General features: G+C 30.6%; 2 protein-coding genes and 1 long non-coding RNA gene across 5 annotated transcripts in view; 2 read left to right on the plus strand and 1 right to left on the minus strand.

The window, feature by feature from the left end:
* Positions 1-15162, minus strand: part of LOC409245 (beta-1,4-glucuronyltransferase 1) — a 56379-nt gene extending 41217 nt beyond the window's left edge. Inside the window, exons 1-2 of one of the 2 annotated variants that reach the window (XM_006568018.3) lie at positions 14595-15162; positions 6400-6554 (exon numbers count right to left, since the gene is read on the minus strand). The gene's annotated coding sequence lies outside the window, so the exon portion shown is untranslated. The remainder of the gene's footprint in view (positions 1-6399; positions 6555-14594) is intronic. The other variant, XM_003251117.4, reaches the window with a different exon arrangement.
* LOC102654523 lies at positions 516-2415 on the plus strand. Its single transcript, XR_411071.3, has 2 exons — positions 516-1010; positions 2117-2415. It is a non-coding gene; the product is annotated as an uncharacterized LOC102654523 (long non-coding RNA).
* A 2249-nt stretch (positions 15163-17411) lies between the features above and the next one.
* On the plus strand, positions 17412-21353 carry LOC412612 (carbohydrate sulfotransferase 4). 2 transcript variants are annotated; one of them, XM_006568020.3, is made up of 8 exons: positions 17412-17572; positions 18258-18451; positions 19057-19104; positions 19497-19627; positions 19710-19945; positions 20053-20251; positions 20324-20503; positions 20630-21353. In XM_006568020.3, the coding sequence occupies exons 2-8, from the start codon at positions 18449-18451 to the stop codon at positions 20949-20951; spliced, it is 1119 nt and encodes a 372-aa protein (XP_006568083.2). In that variant the 5' UTR covers positions 17412-17572; positions 18258-18448; the 3' UTR covers positions 20952-21353. The 2 variants fall into 2 exon arrangements, with proteins under 2 accessions (XP_006568083.2, XP_006568082.2); XM_006568019.3 differs by having other exon boundaries at positions 18258-18385.
* The last annotated feature ends 250 nt before the right edge of the window (positions 21354-21603 follow it).

A 21603-nucleotide genomic window follows, 5' to 3' on the forward strand; every position in this document is an offset into this window, starting at 1 on the left:
AGCACTATTAAGAATGAATCGCCATCTTGGAATGAGTTAAAGAAATATTTCATGTTTTGGAATAGAAAACATTGATGAAAGTTAAATATTTACGAGAAATGTTTCATTTTGAGATGGATCCTCTGAGGTTTTAAAATTAATCGTCGTTTTATTTTCGAATATTTGTGTAGGAAAAATATTTCATTTTTAGAAGAGAAAATATTGATTAAGGATGGATTAAATGTTTCACTTTGAGATGGATCCTCGAGATCTTGGAATCTTGGATTAATCGTCGTTTTATTTTTGAATACTTGTATACGAAAAATATCTCGTTTTGGATTGGAAAACATGGAGAATTTGGGAATGGATTCTCTCAATCTTAGAATAAACGTTTTATTTTCGAATACGAAGAAACGTTTTATTTTGGGATAAAAAGCACTGAAATAACATTGCACGATTAAAATTAATAAATATATAGCATAGTATATAGTACAGTTGTATATATATACCCTTAAAACGTTATAATTTATTATTCCAACCAAGGTATATTTTAAACTATGCTAAGATCAATGATATTTTTAAATACTTTTAAAAAAATGATAAATATAAGAACGATACATAACAATCAAAAGCTTAAAAATCATATTTAAACGATACCTCATCGTCGAACAAAACATTTATAAGGACGAGAAACGAGGGACAACCCCTGGAATGGATTCACTTTCTCAAGACGCGATATTAAAATTACAATTTACTTATCAAACTAATGATACATCATCCCCACAACGTAATACCAAAGCCTGTGAAACGTTTGAATAATGGAACGACGACGATATTACAATAATAATCTCAATTATCCGACAAGTAGCCCTGTGCACTGTGCATCATTCATGGACGGGAGATGAAAACAATTCCACCGAGACGGAGAGAGAGAGAGAGACAGAGAGAACGCGATACAATAATAACAATCAAAATTTTCGACTCTCCACGGATATCGATCTTCGACGACGCAAAAACATTTCCATCGAAATGTAAGAAAATACTTGTTACTAACAATTTCAGTCGCAATAAAAAAAAAAAACTTAACCTAACCTCTACGCGATAATCGTCAAAACTCGTGTTACGAGAAACCGGACGAAGATCGAAACGATATCGATCTTCGACGATACGCAAAAACATTTCCATCGAAATGTAAGAAAATACTTGTTACTAACAATTTCAATCGCAATAGAAAAAAAAAACTTAACCTAACCTCTACGCGATAATCGTCAAAACTCGTGTTACGAGAAACCGGACGATAGGTACGAACGAACGAAAAACCACGCCCCCTTTATTGAGAAAAAGACGCAGCGTCGAAACTCGCCAAGTCACGAATTTACTCGTGACGAGTAGTAATTTCAATTTGTCCGTAAATAAAGAGAGGCACGTACACGCGTATTTCTATACACGCGTATTGTTTATTATTATAGGAGGTAAGGAAGACGAAGGACGAGAATAGGAGCGAGGGGGGGGAGGAGCGAGCCGAGTTCGGGAGGTGTGGCATCGATAAAGCGTTCTCGATAGAGCGAGGGAGTGGGGGAAAGGGATCGGGAGACGAGCGGCCCTTCGAAAATCGTATTATTCATTACGCGGCGAGCTAGTTGATGAAATAACGGGTAACACGCTTAACCACCGCATGCGAACGGGCTATAAATAATCCGAGGAGACCCGTTTCCTGTTGTAAGTTTAATGCGTGGCCACGGACAAAGTGATGTTTAGCTTGACGAGCGGTCGTAAGAGCCGGACGCGAGAAAAATCTGGCGGTACCATGCAACCCAACCGCTCGCGCTACCTATACACTCGCCTATACCTGTTTCCTCGCTGGATTCCGACACTTTATCGCGGCCAATGCTCCCTTCGATGATAATAAGTCGTCGTTTACTTCCCCGGAGTAACCCCTTCCCCTCCCGGAAAAATGTGATTCCACACGTGTTTATTATTTTCTCCTTTCCAGTTTCGAACGTTTATCCTCGAAGCATCTATCCGAGAGTTGCGCGCGCGAGTGAAAAAATTTCTTTTCCTTTTTTTTTCTGGAATTTTTTCCCACCGTGTACATGGATCGGATTTTTATTATTTTTTTTTTCTTTTCTTTTTTTAGATAATTGGAACGAGCTTCCTCGACGATTCTTTGTAATAAAAAAAAGAATAATAAATATTGCTGATTACACTTGAATGTTTTTACGAAAAATCCTCGATTATTATTATTGATCATCGAACGCTTGGATTGGATATATCGGAAATAAAATATTTAACAAATTGTAATTAGGGAAATAACGTTTTTGAATACCAACATATGATAAATAAGATAACTGTATCACGTTACGAAACTCGGAAGATAAAATTCCATGTAATAATAAAATTTTTGACAAATATATCGAAACTGATAACACTAACCAATTAATATAGAAAAAGATCATTTAAAATTTTCTTCTTTGCAACATATTACTTAAACAATTAATAAGTTATACTTTCGTTACAATCGTTCAAAAGATAATTGCCACAGATAATATAATAAATAGAGCGAAAAGGAATAACTCGAAAGGAATAAACGAATTCGAGGATGTAAAAAATGGATATAAATAGAGCGGGGATTCGAACGAGCGAGTAATTTATTCGGTCGTAAAAATATTATTATGCAGGAAATTATAATTAAATGTTGTGTTGTCGGGACATCAGAACGGGAGGGAGGGGGGAAATAGAAAACTCTCCTCCGGTATGAATGCTTTTCACGGTTCATACCTTCGATTTGCATTCGGAGTCAACACTTTTATGGCGAATTCTCGACGGGGAAAGTTGAGAGGCGGTTTTTGCAGCGGTGGTTTACAGCGTTGGTTCCGATCATACGCGTTCCTTCGACCGTTAATTAAGCGAAGCAAAAAGAAAAAAAAGAGAAGAGAAGACACGAAACAGGTAAGAGAGAGAAGCGAAGGAAAACGTAAAGAGAGAGAGAGAGAGAAAAAAAGGAAAAAGATTTATTAGCGAGGGAAAGAAAAACTTCATCAAACTTGATAAAGCAAGAATGTATCCGCCTGTATCTATTGAATAATTTATAATCGAACGAGAGAGAGAAAGAGAGAGAGAGAGGAAAAGCGAGCAATTCGAAAACTGAACTAGAACCCGGATCCGGTGAATCTACTTTCACGGCCGTTCGTTTTACCATGATAGAGATAAAGTCGAAATTGTGATACTCTCTTTCCATGCATTTCAGTGCTTCGATAGGCTTGCGGAGTTTCCAATAGTTTTTTCTTTTTTTTTTTTTTTTTTTTAGTTAGTGATACAGTTTTTATTGCTGTCGTTGTTCCCAGGATATTTAACTTGTTTCATGAGAGAAGAATGGTAATAAAGATCGAAAGGAATTTATATAAAGAGGCGATAATACGATTGTCATTGTTGCAATTCTTCTGTCAATTAATGTCATTTTAAATATATAAATAAAATTAAATAAATATAATTAAATATAATTCTTGAATGGTCTTGAGAAGAGGATTTAGAGGTTATAGAAGGGGGGGAGGGGAAAAGTTGAGGTTAACGATCAACGCATTTATTTTCCGTTTTTTTTCCCCTCCAAGATTATTTCTTTCGGGATTTCGAAGACATCTCACCGATTTCTTGCAGTTGTTTTTAATGCCACGAGGAAGTTATAAACGCTTTACGAGTCAATATCCTGATGTTTTTTTCTTTCTTTCTTTTTTTTTTTTTTTGTCAATGCAAATTTAAACACCGCATAATTGACGGGTTGGCAATATTCCAATCATCGACGAAGACGAGAGAGAAATTCTCTTCTGCAATTATTTCGAATCGATCGTTTTTCCAATCTCATCCGTTTAATATTAATAGTATCACACTATTGTTATACGCCATTATTGCAAAAACTTGAATAACCTTGGTTGCTACAATTATTTTCAAGGAACGATCGAAGGTGATTTTATAAAAAAAGAAAGAAAAAAGCGAGAATTAATTCGACAAAAGATCCATTTAGATCAATCTGCTTGAAGAGGAAAAAAATCTCGATCAAAGGCTCGATGGAAAACATTTTCTTCTTACGTAAACGTCGGAAAATATTATTAATTAATACGAATTAATTCATCCATTTGATTGACCCGTTTGAATAATTCATTACCTCGATGAATCTCGATCATAATCGACGAAAGAATTAATCTTGCGTGAACAGATGTGGCCAATTTGACAACTGTTATTAATTGAAGATTGACAGGATGCAGATGACGATGCCAATCTAATTCTAATATTCTAATTGTAAATCTACAATACCTCTTTTAAGAAAAGTTTGAAAGATATTTTTAAAGCTTTCCATTTCGTACGAAGAGCGTCCTCGAATGAAAGCGTCCTCGTCATCGATATGCGCGGCCATTTTGGATTTCAATATTGCATTTTCGTACCCGCCAAAGAATTACTATTCGCATACTCCTTCGATTTCTTATGCAATGAATTGAAAGTGTCGGGCAGAAGGTAATAAAACGTGGGTTGAAAAAAGAAAAAAAGGAAGAAGAAGAGAAAGAAAAAGCAATCCTTCTTCTTCTTCTTCTTCTTCTTCTTCTTCTTCTTCTTCTTCTTCTTCTTCTTCTTCTTCTTCTTCTTTCAACACACGTCACTCCAACAACATCATATCCAACGAACGTCCCCGTCCAAACGTGTGAACGAAATAAAAGATTAAAAAACCGAAGTCACGAAGGTCTTTGCAATACGGTTCGGATAAAGAGGAGAAGAATTTCGCTTCGTTAAGAATACTTCTTTTATTCTCTTTCAAAGAAATAATGAAAGATTGATTAATATATGTATATATATATATACACGTATCTTTATTCCACGACAATGATACTTTAAAAATATATATATATATATTCAAATTTATTATATAAATTTCCACCATTGCCAATTTTGACGAACCAATTCATTTAGACACGTATGAATCACCTCGAAGGGATCAAACATTGACAGATTGGACGTGTTTCTTACGTAAGCGTCGGAAGATGCTTGCCAGTAGGCATTAGCCTGATTTATATAATCTCGAATAATTTAATAAATCGCCGCAGAGGCTTCAATCATGCGTTAAAGGGAGAGGAGGAGAGATTCTATTGGAAATCGGCGGACCAGATGGAACTTGCCCTGGTCACGGGATATAGGGAACTGTGATGCATTCATGCGTGCACTTTGGGTCATCTGGAGCATAGGATGCAACCTTATATCGCCGAAAGACTTTCACGCATGACCACGTTTCGCCATTTTCTTCTTTTTTCAGCAAAGTCGATCGATGGCTAAAGGAAAAGGAATATTCGAATTTTCGTTATGGCTCTCCATAATTTTCAAATTATTATTGAATCGAGTTTAAGCGTGTCGTATTTTTTTGGTCAAATGATTTGAATTTATTTACACGTATCGTGTCGATTTTTGGATGATTATAGTGAAATTATGTAAATATATAATTCGAGAAAGAATGTGAAAATTCTATTCAAGTGTTATCATAAAAGCTGGGAATAAAAGCTGCACAAATGTCTGTATCGGTTCGAACAATAAATTATAATATCGCGCTTGTGCAACAGGTAGCGTGGATATAATTGATTCTCCGAGGAAAGTGCAAAGTGTAAGATGGGAAGATGGATAATTTTTTTCATAGACGTTTCGCAAACGTTCAAAATTTTGTCGAAAGTAAATGATTGTTAAATCTGATTTTCTAAAATTCTTCTTGGAAACTTACGACATATCCCACGTTCATCATTTTTATCATCATTAACACTAATACGATGTTGATGATAAACTTAATGCCATCTACGTTTAAAAAGCAATTAGGAAAAAGAAAAACTAGGATTTCTTTTAGAAACTGATATAAGACAACGGTTTCCGAGCTGTGGGTCACGACCTACAAAGAAGGCCATTAGTACGAGGATGAAAATTGGAAAAAGATGGAAAGTCCAAGGTAGACAGGACAAGTTAGCACGAGAAAGAATCAGAAGCAAGCGAGGAATACGAGGGAGAGACAGGGAGAGACAGGGAGAGACAGGGAGAGACAGGGAGAGACAGGGAGATCCAGGGAGAGACAGGGAGATCCAGGGAGATCCAGGCTACGTCTCGAGCCTGCCAAAGAGTACTTGAACGTCCCAGAAAGACCGAGAGGCAAGATAAAACGACGATTGAAAAGAAAAGTCGAAGGGAGGGGAGAGGGGGGGATAGAAAGAAGGAGGAGAAAAGAAAAAAAAATCGATAAAAATCGAATTGCGTGTTAATAGCGGTATTAATTAAAGCGTCATTCGTGTGCAAGTGTGTCGACATTTAAAAAAAAAGAATGTTGATAAAAGTGACGTGCAAATTGGCAAATCGATTTATATTAACAGGAAATGATATGTCACGTATATATCCACTGCTAACCGTTTCATCGTTTTATAATATCCATCGTTTTATTTTCCTTCCCGACTTTATTGATTATACACGCCGTGACTCTCCCTCTTCGTGTCGCTCTTTCCTAGGTACCCCAACCGTGGAGTGGCTCTTTGACCGGTCGCTCACCTCCTACCTCTTGCCCTCTGAAACGCGCAAATATGTCTCTTATAATTAATAAAGATACGGTTCAGGGTATATACGGAAAAGTATATATGCCTGTTAAAAAACATGTGAATAAAATCGAAATCTCGCTTCTCTCACTTTTAATTTTTCTTTAACCTTAATAATCCCTTCCCTCGGTCGAAGGAACCTCGGAGTCAACAAGTTTCCCAAGTCGCGGCGCGTGATCACTTTCACGACTCATTTTTTTTTTTTTCTTTCCTTCCTCTTCTCTCTTTCCCCCTTGTCCTCTTCTTTTTCTTTCTTCCTTCTTCCTCTCCTTCCTTTCTTCTCCTCCCTCCCCCCTCCGAGATAACGCGCCCGCGATCCCAAGCAGATAACACGCATATAATACATCTCGGTTCGGTACGTTGCACCGGCTGATGTAACGATTATGTAAGCAGTGTTGCGACCTACTGACACAGGCCAGGCCGGTTTTACTTTCGACTACTGGGACAGAATGCAACGGGCCGGCATTAAAGTCGAAGAAAGTGCTCAGACCTCCTCCTCCTCCTCCTCCTCTCGACTTTCCCCATTTTCACGGCTCTCTGGGATTCCTGAGCACACACTTTCCCGCCGCGACACACTTCACCGTAAGGCAATAAGTAAAAGCGCTTCGAGGAGAAACTGTGCCACGCGTTCGATGCCTCGATGCTCGTTCGGTGACCCGATAACAAACCAACCGATATTTCCAAATATTCGTTCTCGTTTCTCGTTTTCTAAGTTATACGGAATTGGACGAGGAAGTGAAACGAGATCGAATTCGATGACGCTCCACTTTCTTACGATTTGAATTTCAAAAGTGGAATTATTAACGTGTCCCTAACGTGTAAAATTTATATCGTTATACGATTTTTCACGAGCAAAATTTGCAAACTCTTTGTGAAAGGAAATCCGAACGATTCGAGAAAGATTGGGAAATCGGGCAATCTAGATCTCGTCCTTGATCAAACAGTAAACGACTGTTAAATCGAGAATATATCTTTTCCAACGATTTTTAAAACGAATTTTAATCGTTTTTCGTCAATGCTTATGCACAAAGTGCTTTAAAAATTTATTCACAAGCTTAACATTATATATCCTTAATCTAAGTAAAGTGTAAATATAGATTCTGATAGTTGGAATTAGTACAATTATTTTCCAATAACTATTTAAAAACTTTCGAGCATATTAAATTGTACGAATTGAACGAATGACACGTGAAAGGAGTTGGAGAAGTGTAATACTTACACCGATACTGTAATAACAAGAGTTATAAAGAAATATTCGAAAAAGGAACGGCGATAAATTAATTGCACGTACGCGATGCATGTAATAACTTTATTACGTAATCATCGTTGCTATTATTTAAAAAGTGAAATCCTCGCGATTTCGCGATTTAATGATCCTTGAAGGGGGATGCGCATGCGTTAAAATTTACGAAGCGACGCGAGGATATATATATATATAATATTGTTTTCTCTCGAGCCGTGATCGGCGGACAACTGTCCGCGGACAATTGAGGCTGAATGAGCGTTTATCGTGCGCTCAACTTTGCCGCCGACGTAAGATAGAAGGCCGAGCTTTCACCTTACGATCGTCCCCGTTTCTAGTTTCCCCCCTCGACGTGTTGGACGTCAAGGTCGTTTCGAGGATGTTAGTCGACCTCTGCGTCATTCCGGATGGAATATGCATGCCGCTGCTAACCAACCAGTGGCGTATATAACCGACTATGGTAAATATTTAATAATCCGTTGGGTATAAAGATGTGTGAAATTCTTTGTGACTCCGTGGTCTTTGCGAACAACGGGTAAATAAATAAATTGGCGGTCAAGTTGGACGGAGAATCGTGCAGATCAGGAGGGCAGATTGTTGGGCGGAAATAATTTGGAAATGATTTTGTTTATACAATTGTGAGGTGATGAATACTAAAAATATTTCTTACAAACGCGTTTTTTTCATGTTTTATTGCGTTCCAAGACTGTTTGGAAGATCGATTGATATATGACGTTACTTAAATCGAACGTCTTAAGTAGACTTAAGATAAAATGCATCCTCTCTTTATCATTTTTCTTGATCTTTTCGATCCTTGTAATGTCTCAAAATTATCAGTAGACGATAAATATAATTTTTATCTGGTAATTTTCCTAAATGCACGTCGACTGTTTCTCGCTGTTTTAAATCCTTTTTTTATCATGGAATCTTCGATTTAATAACGAATATATAAAAATGTTAATTTTAAGATATGATGAGAAAAATTTATTTATTTAGTAGTTTTTTTACTAGAAAAAATTAGAAAATTTAGAAAAATATTAGATTCAGTAGAAAAATTAAAAAAAAAAATTCCTTAATTTCTGTTCTTAATGCTGCTTTATTTCCAAGTATTTCCTTGAGCTGTACGTAAAGTATGTTCAACAATCACATTAGGTCAACAGCTGTCTATCTTCCGTTAAATCTTTCCTGTTACCTTAATTCAAGGACTAGTCCAAGATTCGAGTAATTTATTCGCAGTTATGGTTGTAAACTCTTATAATTACTGAAAATTTGTTGTCGAAGAATTCCCAAAGAAATCAAATATATTCTCTTGGCTAACCAAAGTAATCCAAAATTTTTCATTAAACGTATATAATTGTGGCTACTTGATAATTAACGTTTTTCGAAATGAACGTATTAAAAGAAGGAATAATTTATAAGATATGTGAAAAGTTATACAAATACAAGTTGTTTTATAAATGTTTATCAAAAATCGATTTCAATTTGCTGTGATATAAGAATGGGGACCATTTTCAATTTTTGATTCCATATTTTTGATATTTATTTTTGATATAATTTTTGATATCCATCATTGAATCATTTTCGATGTTTGGTGCCATTAATATTCAATATTGTAGACTACTTTTAATACTGTATCAATATCATTGTGGACCATTTTGGATTTTTGATAGTGCATATTTTCCATTTAGACCATTTTCAATTTTTGATTTCACATTGATATCCATCATTATGAATCATTTTCGATTTTCAATATAGCATCGTTATCCACTATTGTGAACCATTTTCGATTTTTGATGTCATTAATATTCAACATTGCAGGTTATTTTTGATATCGTATCAATATTCATTACTGTGAACCATTTTCAATTTTTGGTGTCATTAATATTCAACATTGCAGATTACTTTTGATATCGTATCAATGTTTACCATTGTGGACCATTTTCGATTTTTGGTGCCATTAATATTCAACATTGTGGATCATTTTCGATTTTGGGTGCCATTAATATTCATCATTGCAGACTACTTTTGATATCAATATTTGTGGGCCATTTTCGATTTTTGGTGCCATTAATATTCATCGTTGCAAATTACTTTTGATATCATATCAATATTCACTATTGTGGACCATTTTCGATTTTTGATAGTGCATCGATATTCACCATTGTGGACCATTCTCGATTTTGGGTATCATTAATATTCATCATTGCAGACTATTTTTAATATCAATATTTGTGGGCCATTTTCGATTTTTGGTGCCATTATAATATTCAGTATTGCAGATTACTTTTGATATCGTATCAATATTCACCATTGTGGACCATTTTCAATTTTTGATGCCATTAATATTCAACATTGCAGATTACTTTTGATATCGTATCAATATTCACTATTGTGGACCATTTTCAATTTTTGATGCCATTAATATTCAACATTGCAGATTACTTTTGACATCGTATCAATATTCACCACTATGAACCATTTTTGATTTTTGGTAGTGTATCAATATTCACCATTGTGGACCATTTTCGATTTTAGGTGCCATTAATATTCATCATTGCAGACTACTTTTGATATCAATATTTGTGGGCCATTTTCGATTTTTGGTGCCATTAATATTCAACATTGCAGACTACTTTTGATACCGTATCAATATTCACCATTGTGGACCATTTTCAATTTTTGATTGAGCATCGATATTTGCTATTGTAGATCATTTTCGATTTTTGGTGCCGATTTTAAAATGCGTAAAAATCCGATAAATAAGGAATAGATATAACGATTATTTCGATTCTCCAATAAAATTTCAAATTTCCTCTCGTTTCAAAAGAATTATGAAAAATAGGTTGGAAGCGGTCCATTTTGGCAGTAATTGGTCGACTCTAGCCCCAATTTCACGTATCATAGGCAACGATGGCGTCGTATTACAGACACCGTATGGCGCACACGTGGTGTCAGCTATCCACCATGCGGCGATATTTTAACTCTTTTTTAACCGGGAAACAATCTCCTTATGCGGACGCCATTTTACGTAAACTATGCTCCGCTATACATTTACAACACTTTATTTGCTTATGGAGATGACCGGTTAATAGTTCTTGGCAACGTGGCTCTCGTAAATAACTTCTCTCCCCGAAATATTTCGTTAAATTCATTCAATCTTCTATATATTTTTAATACTATTTATCCATCGTGTACAAAAATACAACGGAAAATTTAATTTCGAATCGAAATTTTTTTTCATATTTTAAGAAACTGATGAATCGAATATTCTTACAAATATTTTTGAATAAAATTGAGGTATAAGGTATAATTAAAAAAAAAAGTTATTGAATTAAAAATATTATTTCGACTATGTTCTTTTCAATTATTTTTTTCTTGTGATAGAAAAAGAAACGAAAATTCAATTCTAGAATTAGATATAGATTATTAATTAAAATATTTTTTACTTGACTATATTTGCGTGTATTCATTGATAGAAGAAATCCGCGATACCTCTATATTCACTAATTAAAATTTTGCAAGCTTTGAGGAAATAGATGAAGATACAGATAGATGGTTGCTCTATTTTTTTAAAAGTGAAACTTTAAAAGAAGTGAATGCATTTTTTTTTGAAGAACATTCCGAATTGGTCTCGTATGAATAATTTTAGACTTAATCAATTGGTCGTAAAATGCACCCTACTGCAGTCTAATATATTCCAACGATGCGAATATCAATAATTGATCAGCAGCTGTGGCATTGCGTATCACGGTGAGTCATTTGAACCGGCTAGGGAAAAACCAAGGGAAGCTAATGAAAAAAAAAAAAAATACTAATAACGGTAACTCGACTCGAACCTGTAAAAAATATTCCGCATTCTAGGCATTTCTATAATTATAAATTCAAATTTCCGTAAAATAACGAGCAATTCCTCGAGAATTTTATTTTCCCGCGCTGTTTAAAATTTATCTCTTTTTACTTTCCGTGTGAATAAGATTAAATGAAAAAAAGTAATCACTTAAATTTTTTTTTTAGTAATAAATGACATAAAAAAAAATATATATAATAATATTAATGTAAAAAGAATATTTGAGCTCCGTGGGTTCGCTTTCAAACAGTCGTATATTTCGCAAATATACAGTGCTGCGTGGATGAATTACGGACGAGTATGCTCTCTATCGATTATAATACTCCCATTTGCCTCCCCGAACTTATTCAACAAAGCGAGCCAGCCGGCACGCAAGCCTCGCACAACCGAGTATTTTTCTACAGTTCATTCACTGATGCTTCTCACGAGGCTGACTTTTGTGACTCGCCTTTGCCTGTCGAGGACAATTACCTTTACCTAAATCACGAACATTCCACGCGTATTTCGAGTAAAAGTTACTATGATTCCGGTTATTAAACTTAACTCCGCCGCCGTGAAAAATGAAACAACTCGAATAAACCGACGGAACAAAGGAGAACGGTAAAAGTATGATGTAAGCCTTATCCTGTAGCCGTGTACTTTGTTCTCAACGCAACAACGAACGAATATAGACATTTTCGTTGGTAATTTATTTCTCGGGGGTCGTTACATTACTGTCTGTGTAACAATAGGCTATTAATAACTAGTAATAATAATTTAGTAATAATAATTTCATTTCGCTTAACCAATGACCGAAGTTGACACCAGTATAATCACAGTAGCAATAATAACGATAACAATGTTTAATTCCTTTCTTCGGAAACAAAGATTATATCAGTTTAAACATTTTATTATAAAAATCACTGGAAACACGAATATTGCATAAAATTCCAAATTTTAATTTCGTTACAATTATAGTGGTTCGTTTTAAAATTAAGAAATTTTACTTCGGTTTAACCTAACCTAAAATTAAATTGAATCAATATATATATATAAAATTAAGTATTATCGTGAGTATTATTTTATATTTGTTTAATTTATAGAACAATTTTTAATAATAAATAACATCAAATTTAATTTAAATTTAATTCAATTATTGTAATTAATATAAACAAATTCTAAAATTAACGTTGAAATTATTTAATGTTTTATATATATATAATATTTTGTATAGCAGCTTGTTGGCATCAAGTGCAAATGTCATGTATTTATTTATATCACTTTTAAATTATTTTTGTGCATATTACGTATAAGGAAAATTTATATATGTATATAAAATTCTATTCTATTATTTAACTTAATGATAAAAAAAAAAAAAAAAACATTCTAAATTTGTAATTTTGAGTGAACGTCATTGATTATCGCAAAAAAAAATCTTAACGTTCAGATAAAACGTAATTTAGCGCAAAACAAATTAATTTCGATTCCATTTTAAACAAGATTGATCAAATATTTATCAATTGTTTTCAGTTTTATTCGCTGTCTGATACAATTGTTCCGAAATTTTACGGCATTAAATTTTCTATCACGTCGTTTCTCCTGCGTCACATTGCGAGTCTCGATTCGCTCGCTGGCCCCGTAGTTTTCGTTTTTATCATTTGGATTACCGCCAAAAGATGGAGACACGCAATTAAATTTCGAACGAGTAATCCTCTGACAAGAAAATCAGATAGAAAGACAGAAAGGAAAATTTTGTATTGTATTTTGCGTTTAGATTTTATTTTTTATTTTACACATACGCCGAAGAAAAATTAAAAAATTAAATAAGGAAAATTTAACCTCTACTCTCTTACATTTTTGCGTTTTATGAATTAGAATTAAGTCTTTAGTCTTTTTTTCAATTTTGATCTCGTTTCAAAATGAAAAGACTTTTAATTTTTTAAAACTGTCGTAAAATTCTGTAAAAAATCATATATATAAATAGTGATTTTTTTTCATAATTTATTTTCATATTTTTCTCAAACTTAAGAAATTTTATTAGTAATAAAAAAGCATTGTATTGTAAATAACTTCAATGGTATTGCAAAGTTAAAATTGTCCTAACTGTAAAATATGTATATATTTATTCTTTTTCTTTCGAAAATAGTAATTGTTGTTGTAAAAAATTAGATATTAATTGAATTTTGAATGCCAATTGTTATTGGAATCGTTCTTACGCGTGTTAAATCTTTCAAATAATTACATGGTAACCGTTATATCTTAACAATTGAACATTCATACTATCAGGCGGAAGTATGAATTTATATTGTATTATATCTCTTTTATTTGAGAAATGTAACGAGTTTTAGAATTTTGCAAATATTGTTGCAGATATAAATTTTTAAAATACAAAAACCTTTATCTTATTTTTATAATTTTTCTAATTATAATTTAAAATTATAATTCTTATTTCAATAGAATATAAATATATAAATATATAAGTAAATAAATATACAAATATATGGAATATAAATATAGTCAAAATTTTTATCACAAATTTGTCATTAATTTTGAAATTGAATTTCAATTCGCACAGGTAGTTAATTTATTCGTTATATGTTAATACTATAAATTCAAATTCGAGTTATAGAATCTTCGAAACAGTTACTCAACTGTATTTATACACGGGTTTTAAAAATTCTTTCAGAACCTTTCTGTAATTAAAATTTCCAGATAACTAAAATTGCAGACAATTCAGGTTGAAAACAGATAAACATATTCTACTCCATACGTATAGAATGCTCTCGTAATTAAAATATGTGATTTAGCTGTTTCGGTGAACTGATTTTCAGTAAAACATCTATTTGAAGTAAAAAAAAAAAAAAAAAATGCAGTCAAACCAGTATTGACCAGAGCACCGCTGAAATTCCAGATTGAGAAGAACGTAAAGGCAGAGCGGACTCACCGTAGGTCTTTTTAGTATGACATCTCCGGCGCCGAGTTGTTAACAAAAATGTCGCGCACAATTTTTCGGCTCTGTTGTCGACGCAGTTCAACCTAGTGTGCAGTTACACCACGAATTATCCCGATCACGTTCAGTCACAAAAAGTACAGGACGATGTGCATTGTGACACACGATGCTCGACTTCCACGTCTCTTTCACCGGGAGACGATGTATACTCGTATACCGAAACTTGTGTTGATTCACGTTTACTCGATAACACGGCTCGCTAATCACGAAGTCTCTTCACTTCGAGAATACGTCACACAATGCTGCAGAGTGTTTAAGTCGTTCCGTAAGGGAGAAAACATATAGAGACAAACAGTTACAGGCAATCATATGTGTATGTTGCGACGGCGAAGCCGGTATAAACGTTCCAACTCAAAAAATATCTAAGCTAAGAGTGTGACATCAGATCAAAGAGAAAGGGACGAGAAACGTGCGATCGAAATAACCACCCCCAACAACACTACACTGTTCGAGCAACAGCATCCGACTGCTTTGCTGGGCCCATCAACATCATGGGCAAGCTATGCAACTGTGGTGACGTCTGGTGTAATTCTATGAATCAGCGCTGATAGTTCCTACTTTTTTTTCTCAATTTTTGACAAAAGTTAAAATGTTCTATAGAATGAAAATGTTCTATTTAATGAAAATTATTTATTGATAAAATAAATTAATTATAGTTTTTTTTATTAAAGAAAATACGTGAAAATTATTATTTATTTATTATTATATTGTAATTAATCAATAATATTGTGTAGAAAAACTATAAATGATTTAATTTTATTTTTTAAATTACGAATGATGTAATTTTATTTTTTAAAATGATTATTTTTTTATTTAAATTATTATTGAAAATTATTAGTTCTTTTATTATAATTTTCTTTATCGATTGTAGAAAAGATTGTCGATAAAGAAATTTTATATATTTTTTTATAATAAAATAATATTATATCTTTTATAAAAATAGATTAAATATTAAATATAATATAAATTAAAATTAAATTTATTTATATAGACGATTTATATCTCTACAATAAAGACGATTTAAAAAATAAAAAATTTTAAAATAAAAAATAGAAAAATTTTATTATTAAATCCTATGAAAGTTCCAAAAGTTCTTCATTTTCATTTTTTTTCGCTTTTGATTAATTAAATTATTAATCAAATACCGAAGCTCTCTTTTTAACCGCATAAAATTTATAGAGCAAGTATAGATAAGAAAAACATATAATAAAAAAGACAGAATAAGATAGGATAAAAATTAAAGAATTAGTACTATTTCTAAAATATTATAAATGAAATAATATGAAATATAGATAAAAAGATCAAATTAATAAATTCTTTTAAACATTATCTTTTAAGCATCAAAGATATTTCTTCATAAGGATAAAATACAATAGGAATTAAAAATTAGTGCCATCTTTTGAATATTTTTAAAGAGATGGCGTTGATAGCCAATTCTTATCTTTGTTTTTCTATATTTGCTTTCCTTATTTACACTTTGTTCATTTATGGAATTGATTTTTTAGTTACGTTTTTCTCATTAGATTCTTTTTTTTTTGACATATGATATAATGCCAATAGCAAAATATGAATGTCGTTTAAACTTTCATAATTTCTCTTTGAAAACGAAAATATGTAATGTAAAAAAAAATAATATATTCTAAACTTTACAATATCTTTAATTATATTAAGCTTTACAATATTTCTAAATAACTTTGCAAAATATAATATATCCTGACATATGATTGTGAGTATTTTGAAATATTCTATCATTTCGAAAAATTATGATTTCGAAAATTTGTTTGTCAAATTTATTCTTTTGTTATTTGTCTCATAAAATATATAATATAAAATATAATCTCATAAAAAATATTTTTAAAATTCAGTTAATACGTCCAAACTATAGTACTATATAAAAGAGATAAAAACTTAATGTAATAGTATATTATTGCAACAGTTCATAAAAATGTAATCATATGTAACGCAGTATATTTCATATATTATATCTGCAAAATATTCTATTCTGTTTTTTTATTCATAACTTTTACATTACATTTTTTTTAAATTCTAATCATTATTAATGATGCAATTTGAAATGAATAATGAGAATGACACTAAAATATATATTATCGATGAATTGATTTTTTAATAAATCAGTTAAATATGATAATAAATATATAATGTAAAATTATATATATAATAGTGTTTGTTAATATAATTGATGATTTTTTAATATAATGATTTTTTGAATTTTTGAATTTTGAATTTCAATATACATGTCTATGTTATTGAAAAACAATGTTTATGTGAAAAATATATATATTAATTATGAAAATATAATATATTATTAGTTGAATATTATTACTAATAGTAACATAATATTGAGATATATATAAACTATCCAATTTTTTTTTATTTATTTTAATTTTTAAGATTACATTAATTCATTTAATAAAAACTTAAAATAAATTTAATTAATCATGAGTAATTTTGCTGTATATATACATAATATGTTTATGATTAATATATTTTGATCTAACTAAAGAATGTAATTTTATAATTAACAATTTTTAATTATTAAATTTACTCATGTCAAGATCGATCGTTAATAATCTCCTGTAACTATAACATGAATATAGTCGTAATAATCGTTAAGTGTAGAGTGTATATCTCAATCTTGTATATCGCGCTCATACTTTATAATTGTATATGTGATAAATCTTATTCACTCATACACATGAACTCGCGTCATGCGATTATTCTACGTTAGCCGCAGTATAATTCTTTCTGCGTCAGTGGCCCACGATGTGCGCTGTGCGATGGTTGAGTGTTTTCTATCGCTATTTTAAAATGTCAAAAAAAACGTGAGATTTTCGAGAATCACGTTATTCACGATTGAAAAATCCAAATGCAACGAATTGTATGATCCCAAGGTAAGATAAATGTCAACGTTTTAATAAAATTTTTGCAACACTTATATACTGTACTTTTCTATACTGTAAATCATTAATATGTCTGGCGCTTTTCGGGAATTGTTATTTGAGATTTATTTCACGTTGAATGTTTATATGATGATACGAATGTTTAATAATGGATCTTTGTTATCAAAATTTTAATCAATATTTTATTATATTACAGTATTTTATGATTTTGTTAATATTTTAATAATATTAATTATCTATTTATTATACAATATTATATAAATAAATTAAATTTTTAATGAATTTTTAATAATATGTAATTTTAAAGATAAAATATTTTAAATTATTATTTCTTGTTAATTTATTTTTTGTTATTATTGCTAATCTTATGCTAAAATAATTACTATTCTTATTTAATATATATTTTACTTAATTTACAAATTTAATTCTTTTATTTTATTTAATTACAAGTAATTTAATTACAAATAAAAAAAAATATATACATAAATATGTATATATATATGTAATAAGCAAATGAAATATTTAAATAATAATACAAATACTAATGTTTTAATATGAAAATTTTAACTGATATACATTATGTATATTATGTTATTAATTTATATCTATTATAACATTAAAATAATAATTATTATTAAGTAGTATAATATTATAATTATTAGTATTAATTATATAGGACCAAAGATGTCAAAACGACTGAGCTTCTATGGTCTAGTAGGCCTGGCATCCCTTTGCATCTTCTTCTTAGCATTTAATCAACGCTACAGCAGCTACCTTGAGCATCGACTTCAGCCGGTGATATCGGTCAGTAAAAAATCGGAGGTGGGGATTGCTCTAAATTGAGTCACGCCAAACACGCTCTTTCCGATGGTAAAGTCTAACTTTTGCACCTAACTTTTTTCCACTTGTACACTAACAATGAACTGTCAAACCATTACAAACACTTACTAGATTTCTTTCTCCCTGTTTCCACCTTTTCCTATCCTCTCTTTAATTCAAACAACATTAGATATAGTAGCAATTATTGAAAATCATTGGAAATATCCTGCTTAATTGATCACTGGGGTAATTTGATATTAATCTTATATAAAATATTAGCAAAAACAATTATATTTAACACATATACAGATTTTAATTAATAATGCTTCTTTTTTCTTGAGGTTTATTTTTGTTTTATATTATATTATATTATATTTTGCACAATTTAACATCTCTTTTTGGTTTTATTTATTAAAAGTATTATTTATAAATTTTCTTTGCTAAAAAAAATTTTATTTACAAATTTTACTTTATTTTTTATAATATATATATTATTTTAATATATATCATTTTGCACCACTATATATTTTCAAAAGTAATTTATTATCTAACATAATGAAAGAGGGAGAAAGATATTATCCTGGTTACATCAGCAGCATTATGTTTACAATATATTATATATTTTCATTAAATTATCAATATTTTCTTCAATTTAGGATGTGGAAATAAGGCCACGTATCATCAAAATTCAAGATCCAGCAACGGTAAGCAAAATGCATATGAAAGTTATATATATTTTATCAATTTTATTCAATACAATAAATATTACAAATTGATTTCTATAAATTAAAAAAACATTTAATGAAAGATTTCAAAGATGGTAAATAAAACTATAAAATTTAAAATATTTTCTTTTCTTTTTTATAATTATTATATTTGATATATAGGTAAGTAAATATTTTTTATGAAAAATAATTTTTTCATTCACAATACAAAAGTTAATATTGACATATTTATACATATTTTAATATTTTGAAATTGAGAATAAAGATATATTTTATTTATTTATATTTATTATTTTTACTGTGATTTATATAAACAAAATTGAATCTTATATAATCTAAATATATATACATATTATATGTACTATTTATAGGCATACTTTAGATCTATTGAAAATGTTACCCTTTCTGAGATACAAGAAGTTGTTGATCAACAGAGAAAAGCAATCGAAAAAGAAATGGAAGGATATAAATATCCCAATGGAAAATATGGAGTTAATGTCAGGTACGTTTCATAATTAAATTTCATAATTAAAACATTAATATAAGTATAAAATTTATTTGTAATTACACAATAATTCTTATAGTAAATTGGAAGATTTAGTATTAGAAAAAGGAGGAAGACCTATGAGAAGTGTAATTTTGACAAGTTGGCGAAGTGGAAGTACATTTCTTGGGGATGTAGTTAATGCACATCCAGCAAATTTTTATCATTATGAACCTCTACTTGATTTTGGAATTGTACAGATTAGAGGACCACCACTTGCTGATGAAGCACTTAATAATCTTGAAGCATTACTAAAGTGTGATTTTAATAATCTTGGTTGGTACATTTTCTAACATATGAATTCAAATAAAATACATTTTTTCATTTTTTTTTTATTTTTTTTTTATTTATTTTTTTTTTTTTTTTTAATATTTTTTCTCCAGATCGATATTTAGATTATGGCAAAACACATCCTTGGGTCTTCAATCATAACACGCATTTATGGAAACAATGTCAAATTCACAAAAAAATTTGTTGGGATCCACGATTCGTTTCTAAATTTTGCAAATTATTTCCCTTTCAGTCAATGAAAATAGTTCGTTTACGATTACGTGCTGCAGAAAAACTGTTACAACAAGAAGAGTAAGAATAGTTTACTTTTCTTAATTAAATGTTAAAATATAATTATCTCTCAAAAAAAATTATCTTTTTTAGCTTAGGAATACGTTTAGTTCTATTAGTTCGTGATCCAAGAGGAATTTTACAATCTAGAAAACATCGAGAATGGTGTCCTACTAATCCTGATTGCTCAGATCCTGCATTAGTATGTGCAGATATGGTTTCGGATTTTAGTACAGCTGTACAATTGATAGAAAAATATCCACATACCTTCAGGTACATACCTTTCTTTTATAATCAATATTCCAAAAATATATAACATATTTTAAAAACAAATTTCTTTAAAATAAAAATTTTGATTATTTAAATAATTTTAAAATAATTTATTTTTTTATTTAACAGGGTAGTACGTTACGAAGACTTATCTGTAGATCCCTACAGACATGTGAAGGAACTGTATAATTTCTATGGTTTAGATTTTCATATAAATGTAAAAAAATTTTTAGATACTCATACAAAAAATGATGTCGGCGGTGTTTCAAGCACTTTTCGAAATTCTAAAGTGGCGCCCTTTCATTGGCGGACAGATCTTGATTTTGAAGAAGTTGATGAGATACAAAGAGTGTGTGCAGCAGCTATGCAACTATGGGGATACGTTATGGCATCGAATTCTAGCCACCAAAAGGATTTCGATCCACTCACAGATTATCAATTGCAATTGTGATATGTGGCATCGTGTACGATAAATGTATAGTATCTGAATGTAACTGTGTAGAATGGTTATAATTATTAGCTTATCTGCACAGATATTGAGATTATCACAAGTGCCCTCGTTCACATTGAAAAGGTGCTGATAGCTTGCTTAGACAAGCGCTTATGAATTCTTATGATCAATTTATTTTGCTGATCCATTTTGGATTGGTAAAAAAAGAAAAAAATAGCAAATTATTGAACTTCGTAAGACCAATGCTAAAATTCGTTCCTTAAAAAATTTATAAGAGGTGCATAAGTGCTCTTTGAGCTTGTTGCATAATGAATAAAATCGACCTCGAACTATAGCCCAAAGTTTTAGGATTAAGAGCAGTTTCTAAGACTTTGGTATGCAACAAGGAAACATCCATATCAATGCAAATAATAAATATAAATAATCTTTTTTAGAATTCAAGTTTAAATTAATATTGCAGTCTTAATATAATGAATATAATTGTAAAGCATTAGGATTTTCCATTGAAATGTTAAAAAAAACCATAAGATATTAAGCATTTGCATAAGTGTTATTTTTTACAGATATTGAAACAAAATTGTACGTAATATATAATATTGTTTTATTATATAAATTTTTTAATTGTTTTAAAAAAAAAATATATATATATATA

This window comes from Apis mellifera, linkage group LG8, assembly GCF_003254395.2.
Source record: "Apis mellifera strain DH4 linkage group LG8, Amel_HAv3.1, whole genome shotgun sequence".
NCBI classification, from domain to species: Eukaryota; Metazoa; Arthropoda; class Insecta; order Hymenoptera; family Apidae; genus Apis; species Apis mellifera.